The sequence below is a fragment of the Mesoplodon densirostris genome, assembly GCF_025265405.1.
Source record: "Mesoplodon densirostris isolate mMesDen1 chromosome Y unlocalized genomic scaffold, mMesDen1 primary haplotype SUPER_Y_unloc_1, whole genome shotgun sequence".
In the NCBI taxonomy this organism is placed as follows: domain Eukaryota; kingdom Metazoa; phylum Chordata; class Mammalia; order Artiodactyla; family Ziphiidae; genus Mesoplodon; species Mesoplodon densirostris.
The window spans coordinates 2,692,618-2,712,286 of record NW_026778236.1 but is presented as its reverse complement, the minus strand read 5'-3'; the positions used below and the strand labels follow the sequence as shown (position 1 = coordinate 2,712,286).

Sequence of the window (19,669 nt, the reverse complement as noted above, 5' to 3'; positions counted from 1 at the left end):
AAATAACACTCAGTTATGCACCAAATGTTCGTTACAAAGGAAAAGTTTAAGTTGTTTTCCTTAATTGATGCTTGAATACTACTAAAAGAAAAATGTTGGTTTGTGGGGAAGAGGCATATATTAACTTTTCCTCTAGGAATTTTCAGACAAAGTGAAAACATGGAATTATTCAGAGGACTTTCATGTTGTTAATGTTAATTGAAAAGTAGAAGTCGTGTTTCAAATGTTCAAAATTTTCAGAGTAAAAAAATTTCGTGAAATATGTCTTGTTAATTACACTGCTGAGTTAAACAAGCATAAAACTTTTGTTTGGAGGGTGAATTGTGCTGTTTGCCTAAACTTTTCCTTTGTACATGAATGTATTCAAAATTAAGCAATGTGTTATTTCTCCATCGCAAGCTGTGACTGTTTTCCAGTTAGGCTAAAGAAATTACATGTTCCTTTTTTTGAAAGCTTAAACGTGTAGAAGGTTGGAGAAGTCTCCAGAAAGGCTGAGAAACAATGCTTGCATTATTAGTGAAAGTCGATGTGTCTTTATCCCTTTAAAGCAATAGTATAGATGAGAGGAAAATGTAGACATGTGACTGTAAAGAGTTTAAGAAATCTTGAGGTTAAGTATCTATTTTCTGATCCATATTCAAGTGGCAGATGACCAACGTGGGAATAATGGTTATAAAACCAATTTTCCACTAAACGTAAGTGGAACCAGTTAACTTTTCTGAGTATATATATCTTAGTGAAAGTTAGTACCCCTAGATTTTAAAACATTGGGAAACATTTTAAGTAATACTGATTTCAACTTTATTTTGGTGTGCTTGATGTAACACAAAGGGTTTCGTAATATACTCATAAGTATAGAGTTATCTGGAGGGTTAAGGGTTTTTTGTCAGTGACCTCAGGTGACATTTAATTAGTAATGCTTAAAATTTGGGAAGAAACTTGAGTGTAAAAACTTTAAGCCAAATTGGAATCTGCAAAACTAGTACAGAAATCTGCAATATCCTTTTAAGGGAACAGCAAAAATGAAGTTAAGGGGAAGGAGAGTATTATTTGAGCCAAACTGAGGATTATAACTCAGGAGACAGACTCAGAAAGTTCTGAGGACTGTTCTACCTGTTAGAAGTCAAAGGCATGGTTACATCCATTTTGAAGAGAAAGGACAGTATATCACATCAAAGTGACATACAGATATTTTACATGAAGATCAGCAGGGATACGTAGTCTGGGTAAGCAGGTACAAAGTGAGCAGCAAGTCAACATGATCCCAGTACAGAGCTGGGAAAGAACAGTATTCTTTTTAAGAAGTTGCAGCATAAGTGTCAGAGGAAGGTAAAATAATTGACCTTTATGATCAGGAAGGCAATCTGTCTTTGAGGAACTCTGGTTAATGTGTAATGCAGATATTAGGGAGGGAGCGAGGATGTCTCAATGACCACAGCATTTTATGTTTAATTTTTCTTGGCTGGCCTTAAAGTACTGTATTTCATAAAATCCTACGGGGCATGAAAGGTTTGCTTTTAGTATCTAACATATCAGATTGATGAGTCAAATCCTTAAAACGAAGGGTAAAGCAAATGAAGTTTCGAACCCCAAACTGAACCGATTACTTTTTCCTGAGTACATGTTCATGAAAAACCCATAAAACTCTTAAGTGTTTAACAGTTGGGTGATCTTCAAAATACAGGGATACTGTGGGTTTGGTTCCAGAACAGTAAAGCAAGTCATGGTTTTTCTCAATTTCACGGCTTCTTATGTAACCCAGTCTTTCCTATTAACAGAAAACATGTATTTCTCCACTAGTTTTTAAGAGAACTGTGTTTGTTCCTTTCTTCCTCATGTGTAAATTCTCATTGGGTTCCCAGTGAATTGAAGGTGCTTGCTCTTCATGCCAAGAGTTGGGCATGAGACAGGCGGTTAAGCAAGTAAAGTGAGGATTTATTTAAGCAAGAATATGCCCTCAGGGAGAGCAGGCAGTTAGGTGAGGAGCTGCTGCCCTGGGTTCCACTGGCAAGCCGGTTATGAGGGGCATACAGAGGAAGGGGTGGCATACTCATTGGGGAAGCAGGAGTTTGGGGGTCACATTCCCTGCTTCTTTGCAGCTCCAGAAGGGATTTTTGTCCTTATTTAGCTTAGTCAGAAGTGTCATGGCCTCACTGCATGGTGTGTGCTGCTTGTCTGCAAGGCTAATTTTATTGTAAGGAGAGCATAATGAGCAACAGGTTACATTTGGAAGTAGGAGAGTCCTGTCTTTCCTCATCTCTCTTTGTCTGCCTTCAGGACACTTACCACCGAAAATGTGCAGTTTCCTGTCAGTCTGGAGGTTCCTGTTTTTCTTTCTCTGCCCATGGACCTCTGCTCTTTACCAGGTGCTTGATTTCCTGCCACCTGGCCCTTCTTCCATTACTCTGCTCATATCTAGCTACTCGCCTGCTGTAGCAATTACAGTAATCTTAACCTCACAGTCCTTTAATTGCATTGCAGTCACTGAAAAACGTGCTTAACATCCAGATTTAATTTTGTTCATGAATGAGTGATATCCAAACCTCTATAAGATGATTTTCTCAGACACCATCTGAGATTTCATATCAATTGTTTTTCCTCTCGTGTTTCTTTCCTGTCAAGCAGAGGGTTAAAATATTAAACAATCATTATTGAAATACTAACAATTCTTTGATTTCCTACTATATACTGAACTTGTCCCTTCCAGTAGACTTGCTTGGAAGCTGCCGGTTGGCCTACATATTAGGTAGAAACCATAAAACCCCTAAATTAGGGAACAGTTATAACTTTGCCCGATTTAAAGATCAGCTTTTGTATAATGCATACAGCTGTTATCTATCTAGACTATGGAAAGTGTCCCAAGAAATACTAACTGATCACCATCAACTGATCAACTGGTGTTTACATGAACACATTTCATTGCATAGTTTTCTCAAGTGCTCAATAATGGTTAATATACGATTAAGACACTACCAATGCAAAGCATTAACACCACAGGTCTGGGCTTCCCTAGTGGCCCAGTGGTTGAGAGTCCGGCTGCCGATGCAGGGGACACGGGTTCGTGCCCCGGTCCGGGAGGATCCCACATGCCGCGGAGCGGCTGGCCCCGTGAGCCATAGCCTCTGAGCCTGCGCGTCCGGAGCCTGTGCTTCGCAACGGGAGGGGCCCCAGCGGTGAGAGGCCGGCATACCGCAACAACAACAACAAAAAAAACAGTTTCATGATTTTGACCAGTCTCTAAAAAAGGCAGAATTACAAATTAACCTCAGGCTCCCACTTCATATAAAAGTAATTACAATATTTTCACACTTTTGTTTTGAACCCTGAATTATGTTTTCAGCTCAATGTGCTCAGTACGTCCTTTAACCTCACAATAACCCTATCTGATAATTCTTTATCATCTTGTTTTCGTTGACTGGGTAAATTTAAGAGTTTAGGTAGCTTACCCAGTTTCATATAACTACTAAATTTTGAAGTTTAGATTATTTTCTGTCTGCCTGACTTCGTATCATATGAAATCACCAGATGCATTATATCTTCTAGACATTCATATTTCTGTTTCAGATTATTCTAACAGTTCCACTAAAAAAAAATTAAGTAAGTAGCATATCTGCATAGCAAGCAAAATGCTTCATGATCTGGTCCTCCCCATTTTACATCTTTCAAGAAATCCCTGCACTCTCCCTTCTGATTACCTGGAGCTTCACGTTATTACCCCAAAATGCCTTTTCCTTTTTTTTTTTTTTTTGTACGGTACGCGGGCATCTCACCGTTGTGGCCTCTCCGGTTGTGGAGCACAAGCTCCAGACGCGCAGGCTCAGCGGCCATGGCTCAGGGGCCCAGCAGCTCAGGGGCATGTGGGATCCTCCCGGACCGGGGCACGAACCCGCGTCCCCTGCAAGGGCAGGCGTACTCTCAACCACTGCGCCACCTGGGAAGCCCTTCTCCTTTATATTGATTAAATTAAATCTCCCCTTTGCCCTCCGCACCCCTAATACTGTACTCTCCTTCATGTATCCGAAGCTTCTCCCGCCACTCCCGCCACCCCCACCCCCGCCTCCACCGGTGAAGGGCCCTCCTAGCGTGTGGAAACTTTTCCTCCTTCACGGCTCCCTCCCCGAGGTTCAGGTCCCATCCCTATTCCTTTGTCTCTGTTTTTTCTTTTTTCTTTTGCCCTACCCAGGTACGTGGGGAGTTTCTTGCCTTTTGGGAGGTCTGAGGTCTTCTGCCAGCGTTCAGTAAGTGTTCTGTAGGAGGTGTTCCACAGGTAGATGCATTTCTGATGTATCTGTGGGGAAGAAAGCGATCTCCATGTCTCACTCCTCCACCATCTTGAAGGTCCTCCTACATTTGTTAATCTCTTGCTAAAAGGCTGACTGGAGAGTTAGCTGGTCTCTATCTATCCTACTGCCCCTCTCCAAGTACTCACTATTTGGCGTATTTGGAGCCTTTACAACCTATTGTAAAGGCTCTTATTAACCTTTACTTTTTCAATGCAAGGAGTACCAACCAAACACTCGCTTATGCCAGTTTACCAGCCCCTGGCCCAACTGATCTGACTGCTGGTCATGCCGGCCTCTAGATACTGCTAAAGAACGTGAATGGTTCTCTGTTTCTGCCCATGTGAACATCTGGTGGACCAGGTATGGAAGGCAGATAAATGACAAGGTATGGCACCCATGTCTAAGAAAACATTGCTCTGTCCCTCCTCCTGGTGAGTTATTTGGGTCTTGCATAACCTACATGGAAGGGCAAGAACTGTCCCTTGCCCACATAAAGACGAACAGGTGAAAAATTGTCCCTTTGCTTTGAAACAAACATGATACTCGGCCTTTCCCAAGTGACACTCCAGGACCAATAGTACATTCAGACTCTGTGGTTTGATCCCACAGGTGGCATCTTCAAATCCCTGGAAAAGATTGTAAGTGACTCTAGCGCTACCGTTCTTGGTACAAACGTCTGCCAAATCAACAAATGTTTTGGATGACTCGTAAGCCCCCTCCGTACAACTTGGGGTACTACGGCTGCTCCCATGACTAAGCTGCCTACTACCATAAGCTATGTACGGGTGGACCACTATAAAACTCTGGACTCACTTGGCCACAGAACCAAGCTTTAGAGCTGCCAAAACCAGACCACAGGCCTCCTGTACCAACTCTTTTGCAGCCTGTTCTGCTCTGACAGATTGACAGGAGCACATGGGAAATGGAGGGTATGGATGCTAGCATTACGAACGGCAAAGGTCGTGGAATACTCCAGTTCCTGGAGATTGCAGGTTCCGTTGTAACCTTGTCTGCAAAACACACTGGTCTTTTTATGTTAGGTGGCAACAAAGTATATAAAGGGTGTCCACCTAACCGGTCAGGACAATGGGGACTTGGATACCTGGCTCCTTCTGTCACCAAGTACTCCACCCTAAATGCAGCCAAATTACAAACCTGGGCTCCTTTGTTCATAAAACTGTGTCCCATAAATGTGCCAACAGAGAAGTCATAGACAATCCACTGGGTATCACAACTCCAACTTCTTTTCATTGCTCAGGATCTTATTCCCAAGCTATGGAGGTTATGAATTAGAACAGCCATCCTAACGCTCCATGGTAGTGGAACGAGAGTTCAGTTCCCCTATGCAAACTGTGAAAATACTTCAGTCAGAAGTTAACAGCCTAGCATCAGTGGTGCTCCAAAATGGACTTGCTCTGGACACCCTGGCTGCTCAGCGAGGATGAGCTTATGCAATCATCAGTGGAAAATACTGCTTCTACGTAAATCAAATGGGAAATATAGTGTCCAACTGATTAAAAGTGACGAAAATGCTCTCGTCACATAATTGAAGCAAAGCCGTTTTATTGGCCTGCTGTCATCCCAGGACTGGGGAACTGTTTCAATAGGGTTTGGGGAAATGTACTTTGATTTGATTTGCTCTTTTCTGTTTCTTCATCCTCATTCTAACCTATGTTCTGTTCTCCCTTTGCAGATCTCTTACCACTGAGCTACTCACCCAGTTTTGCTCTCCACAGCCATCACCTTAGCCTTTTCTTTGTGAAACATCAAGGGAAGTTGCAAAGGAGGGAATCCTTGGGGCTCAGAGCGGGCCACCCAAGATATGCCTCACCGGCACGTTGACTATTTTGAACGGAGGCTACCTGGGAAACGGTCAGTGAGGGGAAATGATTGAAAACAACAACAAAAACACTCTGGCCCCCTCCCTTCCCCCAAACTGCGCACTAAATCCACGTGATGGTATCCTCCCTATGGCAGGAGGCTAGAAAGCATCCTTGTCACCACAGTTAGGAAGTTCAAGGCTAAGAAAGCTGGATAAACGAACGCTGACACTTCTTCATTAGGCTGCTTGCCCAAGCTCAAGCCTCTTTGTTTTGTCAAATGTACAAAAATATGTATTTGTCCAAAACTCAATACATTCAGCCTGCTTTGGTCACTTCAGGTGGTCCCATTTCTCTGAGACCTCTGTGTACATGAATAAAATTGGTTTGTTTTTCCTGTTAATCTGTGTTGTGTCCACATAATTATGAGGAGAGCCAAAAGGGCCTCAAGACGGGTAAAGGAGAAATTTGTCCGTCCCCGTGTTGCTAGACAAGGTCACACACATTCACTGGCTCAGAGAAGATTTGAGGAGACCCTAAGTTTTCACCTCTGGCTGATCTTTAGTCTCCAGGTGTACTGGGTGGGAAAACTTGGGAAAATGAAAATGGTGTATACAGTGATGAAGCTGTGCACCCAGCCCCAAGGTAATCTGCAGAGACCAGGAGAGTGGTTTTTGAAATTTGTGTTTTCTTGCTACCTCCCCAAACGCCCTGACCCAGCACCCCGGCAGTTTAGAAAAGTAATAATCTGTTGTGTCCACCCACGTAGTGGAACAGAAACACCAGTGACTACACAGCACACGGCAAAGAAAACCGTCTAACCAAAAATAGTTCGGCATAGTAACGGAAAGGATCAACTACAACCAGCAGCCACAAGTGAGTACGAGGGAGAAAAACGTCCTCCCCATTTACTGCATTCCACACTTCAAAATCTCTAGTTTTCAACACCACTTACAAGGCATGCAGTGAAACAAGTGTGTATTTGCCCCATCACAGGTCAGATAAGCAAATTAACAGAAACTGTGCATGAGGAAACCAAGTACTTTAACTTTGTAGGCAGACATTCAGTGAAGAGTCATACCTACGCTCACCTGACCAAGGAAACGATGGATCAAGGACTAAAAGAAACCAGGAGACCAAGGTCTAACGAAATAGAGACTCTCAACAAAGAGACATTTAAAACAGAGACAAATAGGAATTATGGGGCTGAAAAACCACAGCATGTGAATCAAAACCTTCAGTAGAGACTTCAAAGGAAGGTTTGAGCAGGCAGAAGAATCACAAAACCTAAAGTCAGGTTAATTGAAATCATCCTGGCTGAGGAGCAGAAAGAGGACAAAAATAATGCAGAAACTGTAACAGAGCCTAGATTATTTGCCAGACTCCACTGAGCAATCCGAGGCATACGTAATTGCAGTCCCAGGTGGAGACAGGAGAGAAAGGGGCAGAACAAGTATTTCAAGAAAGCATGCCCCTCACACTCTTCAGATATGGCAAAACTCATGAATCTACACATCAAACGTTCCTTTACTCATACCTCTGTCTTCCTGAAGCCGTCACATGCCTTCAGCACCACCTGATCCTCTGGGTGAGGTGCTTGGTCCACGATTTTCTATTCGGTATGCCCGTATTTTGTTCATGCGCTCTCACTGGGTCATAGGAGGTCACCGAGGACAAGGATTCTCTAACAACTTTGCTCTTCACAGAAGGACTAGCCCCAATTCCTATCGTCCGGGTGATGCTTTTTTAAAAATCATGAAGAAATTGTGCCTACGTGATGTCGGTTTAATGACCAACACCAGAATAAGATGGGGAGGAATAAGAGTCAACTGCCTTCCCTCCTGCACTAGTGTTTACAAAACACTAACAAGTCAACCCCAAACGTTCACCTCCTGGAAGATTCCCTGACAAATGCATTCCCTCAATGTCCTCATCACCCTCTGGGGGCCGTAATTAATATTCTCACCTCCACCAAGCTATTCTTGTCCGTCGGTGATTTGCCATAAGTGCATGCCTATTCCTCTGTTTCCAAATGTGTGTCACTGCTAACTCTACCTGCAATAAAGCATTTCTTGTTGCTCACAAAGATAACGGAACTCACAAAAAAGTCCCAATTCAAGGTGGTGGAAGCATTTGGTGCAGGAATGGAGGAAAGGGTGGAACGCAGGCACAGACCAACTCAGAGACACAAACTTTAACAAATAAGTAAGTGAGTACCAGCAACCCAGGGCATGTGTATCGAAACAGGGACATGAAAAGACTGAGACAGCTACAGCAATAGAGTTGTGCATATGGGCACAGGCACGGGTGGAAGATCAGAGAGACGAAGGCATGGGCACAGCCAGAGGAAGGAACACCAACTCACGCTCAGAGTGAGAGATCATGGGCAAACACAACACAGACACACAGTCTTCATCTTAAACAGAGGAAAACATGAACATGTCCAGAGACCAGGAAACACAAGTGTAGCCCAGATTGAGCCAGAATGCTCATAGATTGATCAGTAATCTGCTGGGCCTCACATGACCTGAAATTCAATGGAAGAAAACCTTAGGCAACATGTGCAACTGTGCATTCAACCTACTCGCACCTAGATATTAGGTCCCACGTGAAAAAGCCCTTAAGAGACCGGGTCACACCTACGTCTAAGCTCTGTAGCCCAGGAGGAAACTCAGTAAGCTATAGCCTCTGGGGCACACATCAGGCCAAGCCTCCAGAGAATGACAATCAAGTCAACCGTCCACAGTTCACAGTTCCGCTACCTGATCCATGAACGTCTGCCCCGCTTCACTCCAGGACAGGTCAGACCTAAGCATAGCCTTGGTCCCTAAGCACTGGCAGGAGATATTAGGAGTTGGGGGACCCTGTCCCAACCTTTACTTTGGTGTTCAAGACCTTTGCAAGACCTTACCAAATGTTCTGAATGTGGATAAATATCCTGGAGTCCTTAGAACAAGCCCCGTCTGAGGTCCCCTAAGACCACGCACCAATATGCTGTCCCACTCCCACTGCAGGGTTGTTAGAGCATAGTTTATTTTTACCAGCACCAGGAAAGACAGGGACCAGCATGTGGGAGCCCCAAGGGCTCCTTGAGGTTTATAGTTCAAGAAGCTGAGAAGACCTGTTTCCACAGCGTCTGTGGGGTGGTTGTGGGGACAGCAGCGGGCAAAGGCCAAGCCTTGCCTTCTAGACCCTCGGATGTCTCCACTGTAGAAGGGGCATGGCTGGGGTGTAGATGCTCAAACACAAAACCTGACACTGAGCGGGCAATCTAACTCAGTGCACTTTGAAGGGGACATCCGTGACTCCATGAACTCTGATTGTCAAACCCTCGTCCTGGAAAGAGCTGGGGCTTTTGGGAGAAGGCTCTTCTACCAAAAGTCATCGAGTGAGAGCTCACCATGTGGGACGGAAATGGTACTGTCAATACGCCACCCTCAGGGACGCCTGTGTTGGAGCCGCTGTACCTGGGAAGAGAGAAGAACACTGGGGGGACAAACATTGAACATTCCCTGCTCCGTCTGTGGCAGAGTCTGTCCTTTGCCTGGTCCAGAGACACACGTGCTTCTGGGAAGCAGCCAGCCCCTGGGCAAGGAGCACCCGAAGCGCTCACCACTTCCTGGGTGAGCTCGGTATGCTGTAGGTCTTCCCATTGGCCTCAGGGGCACAGAGTGCTGGCAAGGCCCCAGAAGGAGGACCGTGCCTTTGTGGTTGAAACACAGTGTGCCCAGCCATTCAGCGAGGATGGGACACCTCTACCGGACTGTTCATGAGAAAAATGTTTACTTTCTGGGGACTTGGCCTGAAGCGGGCCTTGGGCAAAGGGCTTAAGCCTGTCTGAAAACAGGGATATTAACCACTGTGCCGTCACGGGACAGAGAGCTCACAGCTGGGTGGCCTGGCACTTGCCCGTTTAACATCCCCAACTCCCCACTCCCCTCACCTCTCCCCTCTCCCCGTGTGCCCTCTGTACCCAAACTGAGTCCCACCCCCCCCGCCCCCGAAAAAAGAAGAGAGTTCACGTGAGCTCACTCAGATGTGAGGGAATCCGTTTATGTTTGCTTATCCATTTCCCAGCAAACTTACCTTTTCCCCTGGTCACCTTTGCCAGAGGAAACTAACATCCTCCCTGCCTTCCCACCCGTGTCTCCCTCACCTCCCCACATGCCCTCCATACACCTTATACCCCCATGTCCTAAGATGTTGTCTGGAACCCTAGCCCTGAGAGGCTAATTGTCTCAGCAAAAGACCCTGTGCTCACATGCACTAGAAGGGCATCTGGTGCAACAGTGAATTAAATGTTAAGGCTTCCCCCCGTTGTATCCCATTAAAGTGTCTGATGGTATGCAACAGGGAGGATACATGGAGGACCACTATCCAACAAAATTAACTTCCAGCATTTCAATCTCAGGCCCTTGCTCACCAGGCCCTTTCCTTGAACTCCCGCATTTCCCTTGGAAAAATAACAGGCCCCAGTTAACCAGTCCTTCTCTTATTTCTCCTTCTTCCCCAACCCCCATCCCACAGGAAGAACTGCATCCTCTGATGCAATCCCAAAGTATGATTTCCCCCGACCTCTACAACTCTCGATGGACTGCTAATTCCCAGGCAGCAAACTGAGAAGCCTGCCTGGGGCAGGTGTATCTACCCTGAGGCCCTGCACAAACGCCACACAAACATATCCAACTGATGCTGTTTATTTATCTTCCGGTTTTATTCCAGGTTTACTGGTGTCTCCCTCCCTGTACATTTCACCACCAGACCCCGCTTCATTTCTTCGTGTGCATGACAACCATGTTGACCGTTCGCCTTCATCCGAAGCAGCTTCTTAGGTCGAGGGTGATGCTCCATCACACGCATCTCAAAATCGGGAGTTCCTTTGAAAACACACACAGGCACACACATAATAACCCATCCTCTCTGAACGATGCCAAAGACCGCTTTAACTTTTTAGGGCCCTGCCCAGGAGACAGAGTCACATCCCCTGTGATCTCTTACATTTCCCCCAACCACATATTAGAAACTATTCTTCGTAATCTACACAAAATGGCCACTGTTCTCACAATAGCCGTGGGAGGTGAAGGAGATGCATAAAAAAATTAAAAGATGACGGTGATGATCAAAACAGAAAAAAAAAAAAAAAAATGATGGGACAGCGGGGTAAGGCTTTGCACAAAGGGGACTCACAGACCTTTGTGGAAAGGGGGTGGGGGGCGGAATCTGAGGCAAGCCCAAATTTAAGGGGGCGGTACAGGAGGCCTGAGGGTGGGGTTGATGGCCATGGAATGACCGTTCAGAGACGTGTACCTTTGAATCTCAGTGACTCTGACTCTCATGCTGCTTCACTCACCTAAAGCTTCCCTGGTCAGAACCAGTTCTGCACTGCAGTTTTCCAGACGTGCTGTCGCACCCCGATGCCCTCACGCCCTGGTGTCACTGTATGTCTCTGAGCCTCAACTTCTCCATGAGTGAAATAAATGACCCAGCTTACTCGTTTCAGCGCCCAGCCCCTGGGCTCCTCACCCACCTGTCCTCCTCTCTGTCACCTGTCCCGGTGGGGCCTTCCTCCCTCGGGTAGTAGCGCAGGGGATTGGGCCACAGGTCCTCGCCGATGATCTGGTCGGGGAAAGGGGCCCGGTCGGGACGGGACAGGCCAGGCCAGGCCAGGCCAGGCCCACACCCCTCCCCCCGAGCAGCCGAACAACGTCGCCATTGCTGAGGAGGCCCAGAGGCACCCCACCTCAGCAATCCTGCTAGATCCTGCACAGCTGTGGTCAGAGAACCAGCTGAAGAAGTTAAGGCCGCTGTTGTGGTGCCTGCGGCTATACGCCTCCCTTTCAAAACGATGGTGCCACTGAATTGGAGTGGAATGAGACGCCCTATATCCTGTGGGACAAGGAGCGTGGGAGAAGGGACTAAATCACGTTTCAACTTCACCTCACCCCATCTGCCCTTCCCCCCAATCCAGGGAGCTGTCTCTTACCAGTGACGTGAACGAGATACTCCTTAACAACCACCTCATTCTGGAAATAGGGGTTGTTCCGGAAAAACAACGTGATCTTGCGGCAATCACTGGGATATCTGAGTTCCTCCACCTGCCGGGACAAAGTGGAGGAGGAAGGTGAAATCTCTCTCCGGCAGACCTGCTCCTTCCTGCTTTCCGGGATAAATCATTTCCCCTCTCCTCCCCAGCCTCAGCCTCCCCAGCCTGACCTTCAAGTTGGTCATGTAGCTAAGTATGTCTTTATCTTGGGCACTCATCATGGCTGACATCCGGCGGTCGTTCACAAACTGCTTTACGTCAAGGAGCCTCTAGACGCCGGAGGTGAAAGGGCTGGGAGCACAGAGCGCGCCTGGAGAGTAGCCTGGGAGTGTCTGATCTCCACTCCCCACTAGCATCTATTCCTATTCCTTCAGTACAGACTGCATGAAGGCGCAATGAGCCCCTCGGGGTGTGCATACCTGTGCACTAAAACAGGGAGCCTCCGATTCTGAGAGGGAAGCCCTGATCTCCATCTGGACAGAACAAGCTTAGATCCGCACAGCAAACACTCCTGGCTCTAACTACGATGAGCATTCACAACTCCCCACTCTCACCCCCCTTTTCCCTGATGGTTATTCCAAGAACCACCTGTGCACAAGACAACTCTTTTGTCTCCAGAGGCCCTGGTACTAATGACAGTACCTTTTTGGACCTCTGCAACTAAAGCCCTAGTCTTGTTTCCTGCTATGCACAAAATCAACATGCCTCCACCATTTCAGGATCACATTTCCATGAGTGTGCCCACAATGCACAATCCAGTGGATACATTTTGGTGCCCAAACGGCCCGCTATGTTAGGTACCTCTTGCACTACCCCGGCCACAACACGGTCTCTCAAATACAAAATTAAGGATACAACTTTGAACCAGAAGCCAGGGATGCTCTGGATGATGGTGCTTCTGTGTTCTAGATAGTGCTTCCGCCTCCGAAGTGCTGTGAGTCTGAGACGAAAGTAGCTTCGGAAGCATTGCCTATTCACAGGCTCCAGCTGTAACTGCGCGGCCTCCAGGGCCTCCAGCGCCTCCAGCGGGGACCCGGGGATCGTGGGTCCACGCCCTGGCTCTTCCTGCCCCTGCTCCTGGGGCTTCTCCTCCGGCTCTTCCGCCACCACCTGCTTCTGCTCTTCCTGCTCTTCCTGCTGCTGCTGCTCCTCCGCCACCTCCTCCACCTCTTCCATCATGTCCTCCACAGGCTGCCAAAACACCTCCATGATCCCCGCCACCTGTCCCTCCAACAGGGCCGCGCCTTGCTGCACCACCTCCCCGCTAAAGATGGCGGCCTCCTCGCCCCACCCATCAGCTAGTGCCAGCACCCTACCCACCTCCCGCACCACACCTAGGAGGACCCCGGGTCCCCGGGCAGTGCCACCTTCCCCTGGCCCCGCCTCGCTGCCCATGTGGACCTGGCTCTGAGCTGGGGCAGAAGAGAAGGTGCGGCAGCTGGAAGTTCAGCACGTGGGCCGCACACAACGCAAGCCCAGCAACTAGAGTCACGCTTCGCTGCGGACTGAACCGTTCCCTGGAGCCTCTGTGCTGAAGAGGCCTGAAACGCATACGCAGGAAATTTGGACACCAGCCATGCGTGACCGGGTGGCAGGAAGGAGCTCGAAGCCGCGCCCAGGCCGCTCGACCCCATCACGACCAATCAGGGCGAGGACAGTGGGCGTCACCCTCGGCTGCCTCGCCCCTCGCCCTGTGGCAAGAGGCCATCTTCCGGGATTGCCGGCCCCGACGAAACACCGCTTCTCCCCGCCCTGACCTAGCAGCCCAGGTTCCACAGGGAGCTCGCCTCCAGGTAGGCCTCCGGCCTTCCGTCTGGCACGCCCGGGTGCCCTGTGATACCTATGTGGCCTGTGCCGGTTGGAGCCAGGAGTTCCGGCTCCGAAATCAGAAAATCAGAATCCGGTTTCCCTCGGGTGTGGGAGGGGGTCCTCAGGAAGCAGGGGCCCGCGGGTCCCCAGGTGTGGTGCGGGAGGTGGGTAGGGTGCTGGCACTAGCTGATGGGTGGGGCGAGGAGGCCGCCATCTTTAGCGGGGAGGTGGTGCAGCAAGGCGCGGCCCTGTTGGAGGGACAGGTGGCGGGGATCATGGAGGTGTTTTGGCAGCCTGTGGAGGACATGATGGAAGAGGTGGAGGAGGTGGCGGAGGAGCAGCAGCAGCAGGAAGAGCAGGAAGAGCAGAAGCAGGTGGTGGCGGAAGAGCCGGAGGAGAAGCCCCAGGAGCAGGGGCAGGAAGAGCCAGGGCGTGGACCCACGATCCCCGGGTCCCCGCTGGAGGCGCTGGAGGCCCTGGAGGCCGCGCAGTTACAGCTGGAGCCTGTGAATAGGCAATGCTTCCGAAGCTACTTTCGTCTCAGACTCACAGCACTTCGGAGGCGGAAGCACTATCTAGAACACAGAAGCACCATCATCCAGAGCATCCCTGGCTTCTGGTTCAAAGTTGTATCCTTAATTTTGTATTTGAGAGACCGTGTTGTGGCCGGGGTAGTGCAAGAGGTACCTAACATAGCGGGCCGTTTGGGCACCAAAATGTATCCACTGGATTGTGCATTGTGGGCACACTCATGGAAATGTGATCCTGAAATGGTGGAGGCATGTTGATTTTGTGCATAGCAGGAAACAAGACTAGGGCTTTAGTTGCAGAGGTCCAAAAAGGTACTGTCATTAGTACCAGGGCCTCTGGAGACAAAAGAGTTGTCTTGTGCACAGGTGGTTCTTGGAATAACCATCAGGGAAAAGGGGGGTGAGAGTGGGGAGTTGTGAATGCTCATCCTAGTTAGAGCCAGGAGTGTTTGCTGTGCGGATCTAAGCTTGTTCTGTCCAGATGGAGATCAGGGCTTCCCTCTCAGAATCGGAGGCTCCCTGTTTTAGTGCACAGGTATGCACACCCCGAGGGGCTCATTGCGCCTTCATGCAGTCTGTACTGAAGGAATAGGAATAGATGCTAGTGGGGAGTGGAGATCAGACACTCCCAGGCTACTCTCCAGGCGCGCTCTGTGCTCCCAGCCCTTTCACCTCCGGCGTCTAGAGGCTCCTTGACGTAAAGCAGTTTGTGAACGACCGCCGGATGTCAGCCATGATGAGTGCCCAAGATAAAGACATACTTAGCTACATGACCAACTTGAAGGTCAGGCTGGGGAGGCTGAGGCTGGGGAGGAGAGGGGAAATGATTTATCCCGGAAAGCAGGAAGGAGCAGGTCTGCCGGAGAGAGATTTCACCTTCCTCCTCCACTTTGTCCCGGCAGGTGGAGGAACTCAGATATCCCAGTGATTGCCGCAAGATCACGTTGTTTTTCCGGAACAACCCCTATTTCCAGAATGAGGTGGTTGTTAAGGAGTATCTCGTTCACGTCACTGGTAAGAGACAGCTCCCTGGATTGGGGGGAAGGGCAGATGGGGTGAGGTGAAGTTGAAACGTGATTTAGTCCCTTCTCCCACGCTCCTTGTCCCACAGGATATAGGGCGTCTCATTCCACTCCAATTCAGTGGCACCATCGTTTTGAAAGGGAGGCGTATAGCCGCAGGCACCACAACAGCGGCCTTAACTTCTTCAGCTGGTTCTCTGACCACAGCTGTGCAGGATCTAGCAGGATTGCTGAGGTGGGGTGCCTCTGGGCCTCCTCAGCAATGGCGACGTTGTTCGGCTGCTCGGGGGGAGGGGTGTGGGCCTGGCCTGGCCTGGCCTGGCCTGTCCCGTCCCGACCGGGCCCCTTTCCCCGACCAGATCATCGGCGAGGACCTGTGGCCCAATCCCCTGCGCTACTACCCGAGGGAGGAAGGCCCCACCGGGACAGGTGACAGAGAGGAGGACAGGTGGGTGAGGAGCCCAGGGGCTGGGCGCTGAAACGAGTAAGCTGGGTCATTTATTTCACTCATGGAGAAGTTGAGGCTCAGAGACATACAGTGACACCAGGGCGTGAGGGCATCGGGGTGCGACAGCACGTCTGGAAAACTGCAGTGCAGAACTGGTTCTGACCAGGGAAGCTTTAGGTGAGTGAAGCAGCATGAGAGTCAGAGTCACTGAGATTCAAAGGTACACGTCTCTGAACGGTCATTCCATGGCCATCAACCCCACCCTCAGGCCTCCTGTACCGCCCCCTTAAATTTGGGCTTGCCTCAGATTCCGCCCCCCACCCCCTTTCCACAAAGGTCTGTGAGTCCCCTTTGTGCAAAGCCTTACCCCGCTGTCCCATCATTTTTTTTTTTTTTTTTCTGTTTTGATCATCACCGTCATCTTTTAATTTTTTTATGCATCTCCTTCACCTCCCACGGCTATTGTGAGAACAGTGGCCATTTTGTGTAGATTACGAAGAATAGTTTCTAATATGTGGTTGGGGGAAATGTAAGAGATCACAGGGGATGTGACTCTGTCTCCTGGGCAGGGCCCTAAAAAGTTAAAGCGGTCTTTGGCATCGTTCAGAGAGGATGGGTTATTATGTGTGTGCCTGTGTGTGTTTTCAAAGGAACTCCCGATTTTGAGATGCGTGTGATGGAGCATCACCCTCGACCTAAGAAGCTGCTTCGGATGAAGGCGAACGGTCAACATGGTTGTCATGCACACGAAGAAATGAAGCGGGGTCTGGTGGTGAAATGTACAGGGAGGGAGACACCAGTAAACCTGGAATAAAACCGGAAGATAAATAAACAGCATCAGTTGGATATGTTTGTGTGGCGTTTGTGCAGGGCCTCAGGGTAGATACACCTGCCCCAGGCAGGCTTCTCAGTTTGCTGCCTGGGAATTAGCAGTCCATCGAGAGTTGTAGAGGTCGGGGGAAATCATACTTTGGGATTGCATCAGAGGATGCAGTTCTTCCTGTGGGATGGGGGTTGGGGAAGAAGGAGAAATAAGAGAAGGACTGGTTAACTGGGGCCTGTTATTTTTCCAAGGGAAATGCGGGAGTTCAAGGAAAGGGCCTGGTGAGCAAGGGCCTGAGATTGAAATGCTGGAAGTTAATTTTGTTGGATAGTGGTCCTCCATGTATCCTCCCTGTTGCATACCATCAGACACTTTAATGGGATACAACGGGGGGAAGCCTTAACATTTAATTCACTGTTGCACCAGATGCCCTTCTAGTGCATGTGAGCACAGGGTCTTTTGCTGAGACAATTAGCCTCTCAGGGCTAGGGTTCCAGACAACATCTTAGGACATGGGGGTATAAGGTGTATGGAGGGCATGTGGGGAGGTGAGGGAGACACGGGTGGGAAGGCAGGGAGGATGTTAGTTTCCTCTGGCAAAGGTGACCAGGGGAAAAGGTAAGTTTGCTGGGAAATGGATAAGCAAACATAAACGGATTCCCTCACATCTGAGTGAGCTCACGTGAACTCTCTTCTTTTTTCGGGGGCGGGGGGGGTGGGACTCAGTTTGGGTACAGAGGGCACACGGGGAGAGGGGAGAGGTGAGGGGAGTGGGGAGTTGGGGATGTTAAACGGGCAAGTGCCAGGCCACCCAGCTGTGAGCTCTCTGTCCCGTGACGGCACAGTGGTTAATATCCCTGTTTTCAGACAGGCTTAAGCCCTTTGCCCAAGGCCCGCTTCAGGCCAAGTCCCCAGAAAGTAAACATTTTTCTCATGAACAGTCCGGTAGAGGTGTCCCATCCTCGCTGAATGGCTGGGCACACTGTGTTTCAACCACAAAGGCACGGTCCTCCTTCTGGGGCCTTGCCAGCACTCTGTGCCCCTGAGGCCAATGGGAAGACCTACAGCATACCGAGCTCACCCAGGAAGTGGTGAGCGCTTCGGGTGCTCCTTGCCCAGGGGCTGGCTGCTTCCCAGAAGCACGTGTGTCTCTGGACCAGGCAAAGGACAGACTCTGCCACAGACGGAGCAGGGAATGTTCAATGTTTGTCCCCCCAGTGTTCTTCTCTCTTCCCAGGTACAGCGGCTCCAACACAGGCGTCCCTGAGGGTGGCGTATTGACAGTACCATTTCCGTCCCACATGGTGAGCTCTCACTCGATGACTTTTGGTAGAAGAGCCTTCTCCCAAAAGCCCCAGCTCTTTCCAGGACGAGGGTTTGACAATCAGAGTTCATGGAGTCACGGATGTCCCCTTCAAAGTGCACTGAGTTAGATTGCCCGCTCAGTGTCAGGTTTTGTGTTTGAGCATCTACACCCCAGCCATGCCCCTTCTACAGTGGAGACATCCGAGGGTCTAGAAGGCAAGGCTTGGCCTTTGCCCGCTGCTGTCCCCACAACCACCCCACAGACACTGTGGAAACAGGTCTTCTCAGCTTCTTGAACTATAAACCTCAAGGAGCCCTTGGGGCTCCCACATGCTGGTCCCTGTCTTTCCTGGTGCTGGTAAAAATAAACTATGCTCTAACAACCCTGCAGTGGGAGTGGGACAGCATATTGGTGCGTGGTCTTAGGGGACCTCAGACGGGGCTTGTTCTAAGGACTCCAGGATATTTATCCACATTCAGAACATTTGGTAAGGTCTTGCAAAGGTCTTGAACACCAAAGTAAAGGTTGGGACAGGGTCCCCCAACTCCTAATATCTCCTGCCAGTGCTTAGGGACCAAGGCTATGCTTAGGTCTGACCTGTCCTGGAGTGAAGCGGGGCAGACGTTCATGGATCAGGTAGCGGAACTGTGAACTGTGGACGGTTGACTTGATTGTCATTCTCTGGAGGCTTGGCCTGATGTGTGCCCCAGAGGCTATAGCTTACTGAGTTTCCTCCTGGGCTACAGAGCTTAGACGTAGGTGTGACCCGGTCTCTTAAGGGCTTTTTCACGTGGGACCTAATATCTAGGTGCGAGTAGGTTGAATGCACAGTTGCACATGTTGCCTAAGGTTTTCTTCCATTGAATTTCAGGTCATGTGAGGCCCAGCAGATTACTGATCAATCTATGAGCATTCTGGCTCAATCTGGGCTACACTTGTGTTTCCTGGTCTCTGGACATGTTCATGTTTTCCTCTGTTTAAGATGAAGACTGTGTGTCTGTGTTGTGTTTGCCCATGATCTCTCACTCTGAGCGTGAGTTGGTGTTCCTTCCTCTGGCTGTGCCCATGCCTTCGTCTCTCTGATCTTCCACCCGTGCCTGTGCCCATATGCACAACTCTATTGCTGTAGCTGTCTCAGTCTTTTCATGTCCCTGTTTCGATACACATGCCCTGGGTTGCTGGTACTCACTTACTTATTTGTTAAAGTTTGTGTCTCTGAGTTGGTCTGTGCCTGCGTTCCACCCTTTCCTCCATTCCTGCACCAAATGCTTCCACCACCTTGAATTGGGACTTTTTTGTGAGTTCCGTTATCTTTGTGAGCAACAAGAAATGCTTTATTGCAGGTAGAGTTAGCAGTGACACACATTTGGAAACAGAGGAATAGGCATGCACTTATGGCAAATCACCGACGGACAAGAATAGCTTGGTGGAGGTGAGAATATTAATTACGGCCCCCAGAGGGTGATGAGGACATTGAGGGAATGCATTTGTCAGGGAATCTTCCAGGAGGTGAACGTTTGGGGTTGACTTGTTAGTGTTTTGTAAACACTAGTGCAGGAGGGAAGGCAGTTGACTCTTATTCCTC

General features: G+C 49.3%; 2 protein-coding genes across 2 annotated transcripts; one reads left to right on the top strand and one right to left on the bottom strand.

Moving 5' to 3' along the window:
• Window positions 1-7,411: 7,411 nt before the first annotated feature.
• LOC132482969 (testis-specific Y-encoded protein 3-like) lies at window positions 7,412-13,541 on the bottom strand. Its single transcript, XM_060088240.1, has 9 exons — window positions 13,257-13,541; window positions 13,002-13,211; window positions 12,317-12,394; window positions 12,087-12,198; window positions 11,844-11,989; window positions 11,631-11,719; window positions 9,504-9,570; window positions 7,641-7,715; window positions 7,412-7,420 (listed from the first exon to the last, which is right to left on the bottom strand). Exons 1-9 carry the CDS (start codon window positions 13,539-13,541, stop codon window positions 7,412-7,414), a joined length of 1,071 nt encoding a protein of 356 aa, XP_059944223.1.
• A 181-nt stretch (window positions 13,542-13,722) lies between these two features.
• LOC132482968 (testis-specific Y-encoded protein 3-like) lies at window positions 13,723-16,769 on the top strand. The gene is made up of 8 exons (XM_060088239.1): window positions 13,723-13,842; window positions 13,925-14,329; window positions 14,375-14,584; window positions 15,192-15,269; window positions 15,388-15,499; window positions 15,597-15,742; window positions 15,867-15,936; window positions 16,606-16,769. The coding sequence occupies exons 1-8, from the start codon at window positions 13,723-13,725 to the stop codon at window positions 16,767-16,769; spliced, it is 1,305 nt and encodes a 434-aa protein (XP_059944222.1).
• The last annotated feature ends 2,900 nt before the right edge of the window (window positions 16,770-19,669 follow it).

What these genes read in the sequence shown, in the direction of transcription:
- LOC132482968 (XM_060088239.1), top strand. Translation starts at nt 13,723, where the DNA reads ATGCGTGACCGGGTGGCAGGAAGGAGCTCGAAGCCGCGCCCAGGCCGC. An exon ending in AGCAGGAAGAGCAGAAGCAG is followed by an intron (nt 14,330 to 14,374) that starts GTGGTGGCGGAA and finishes GAGCAGGGGCAG; the next exon opens with GAAGAGCCAGGGCGTGGACC. An exon ending in GTATCTCGTTCACGTCACTG is followed by an intron (nt 15,500 to 15,596) that starts GTAAGAGACAGC and finishes CTTGTCCCACAG; the next exon opens with GATATAGGGCGTCTCATTCC.
- LOC132482969 (XM_060088240.1), bottom strand. Translation starts at nt 13,541, where the DNA reads ATGGGCAGCGAGGCGGGGCCAGGGGAAGGTGGCACTGCCCGGGGACCC. An exon ending in CTGGCTTCTGGTTCAAAGTT is followed by an intron (nt 12,395 to 13,001) that starts GTATCCTTAATT and finishes GACGTAAAGCAG; the next exon opens with TTTGTGAACGACCGCCGGAT. An exon ending in GCTACATGACCAACTTGAAG is followed by an intron (nt 12,199 to 12,316) that starts GTCAGGCTGGGG and finishes TTGTCCCGGCAG; the next exon opens with GTGGAGGAACTCAGATATCC.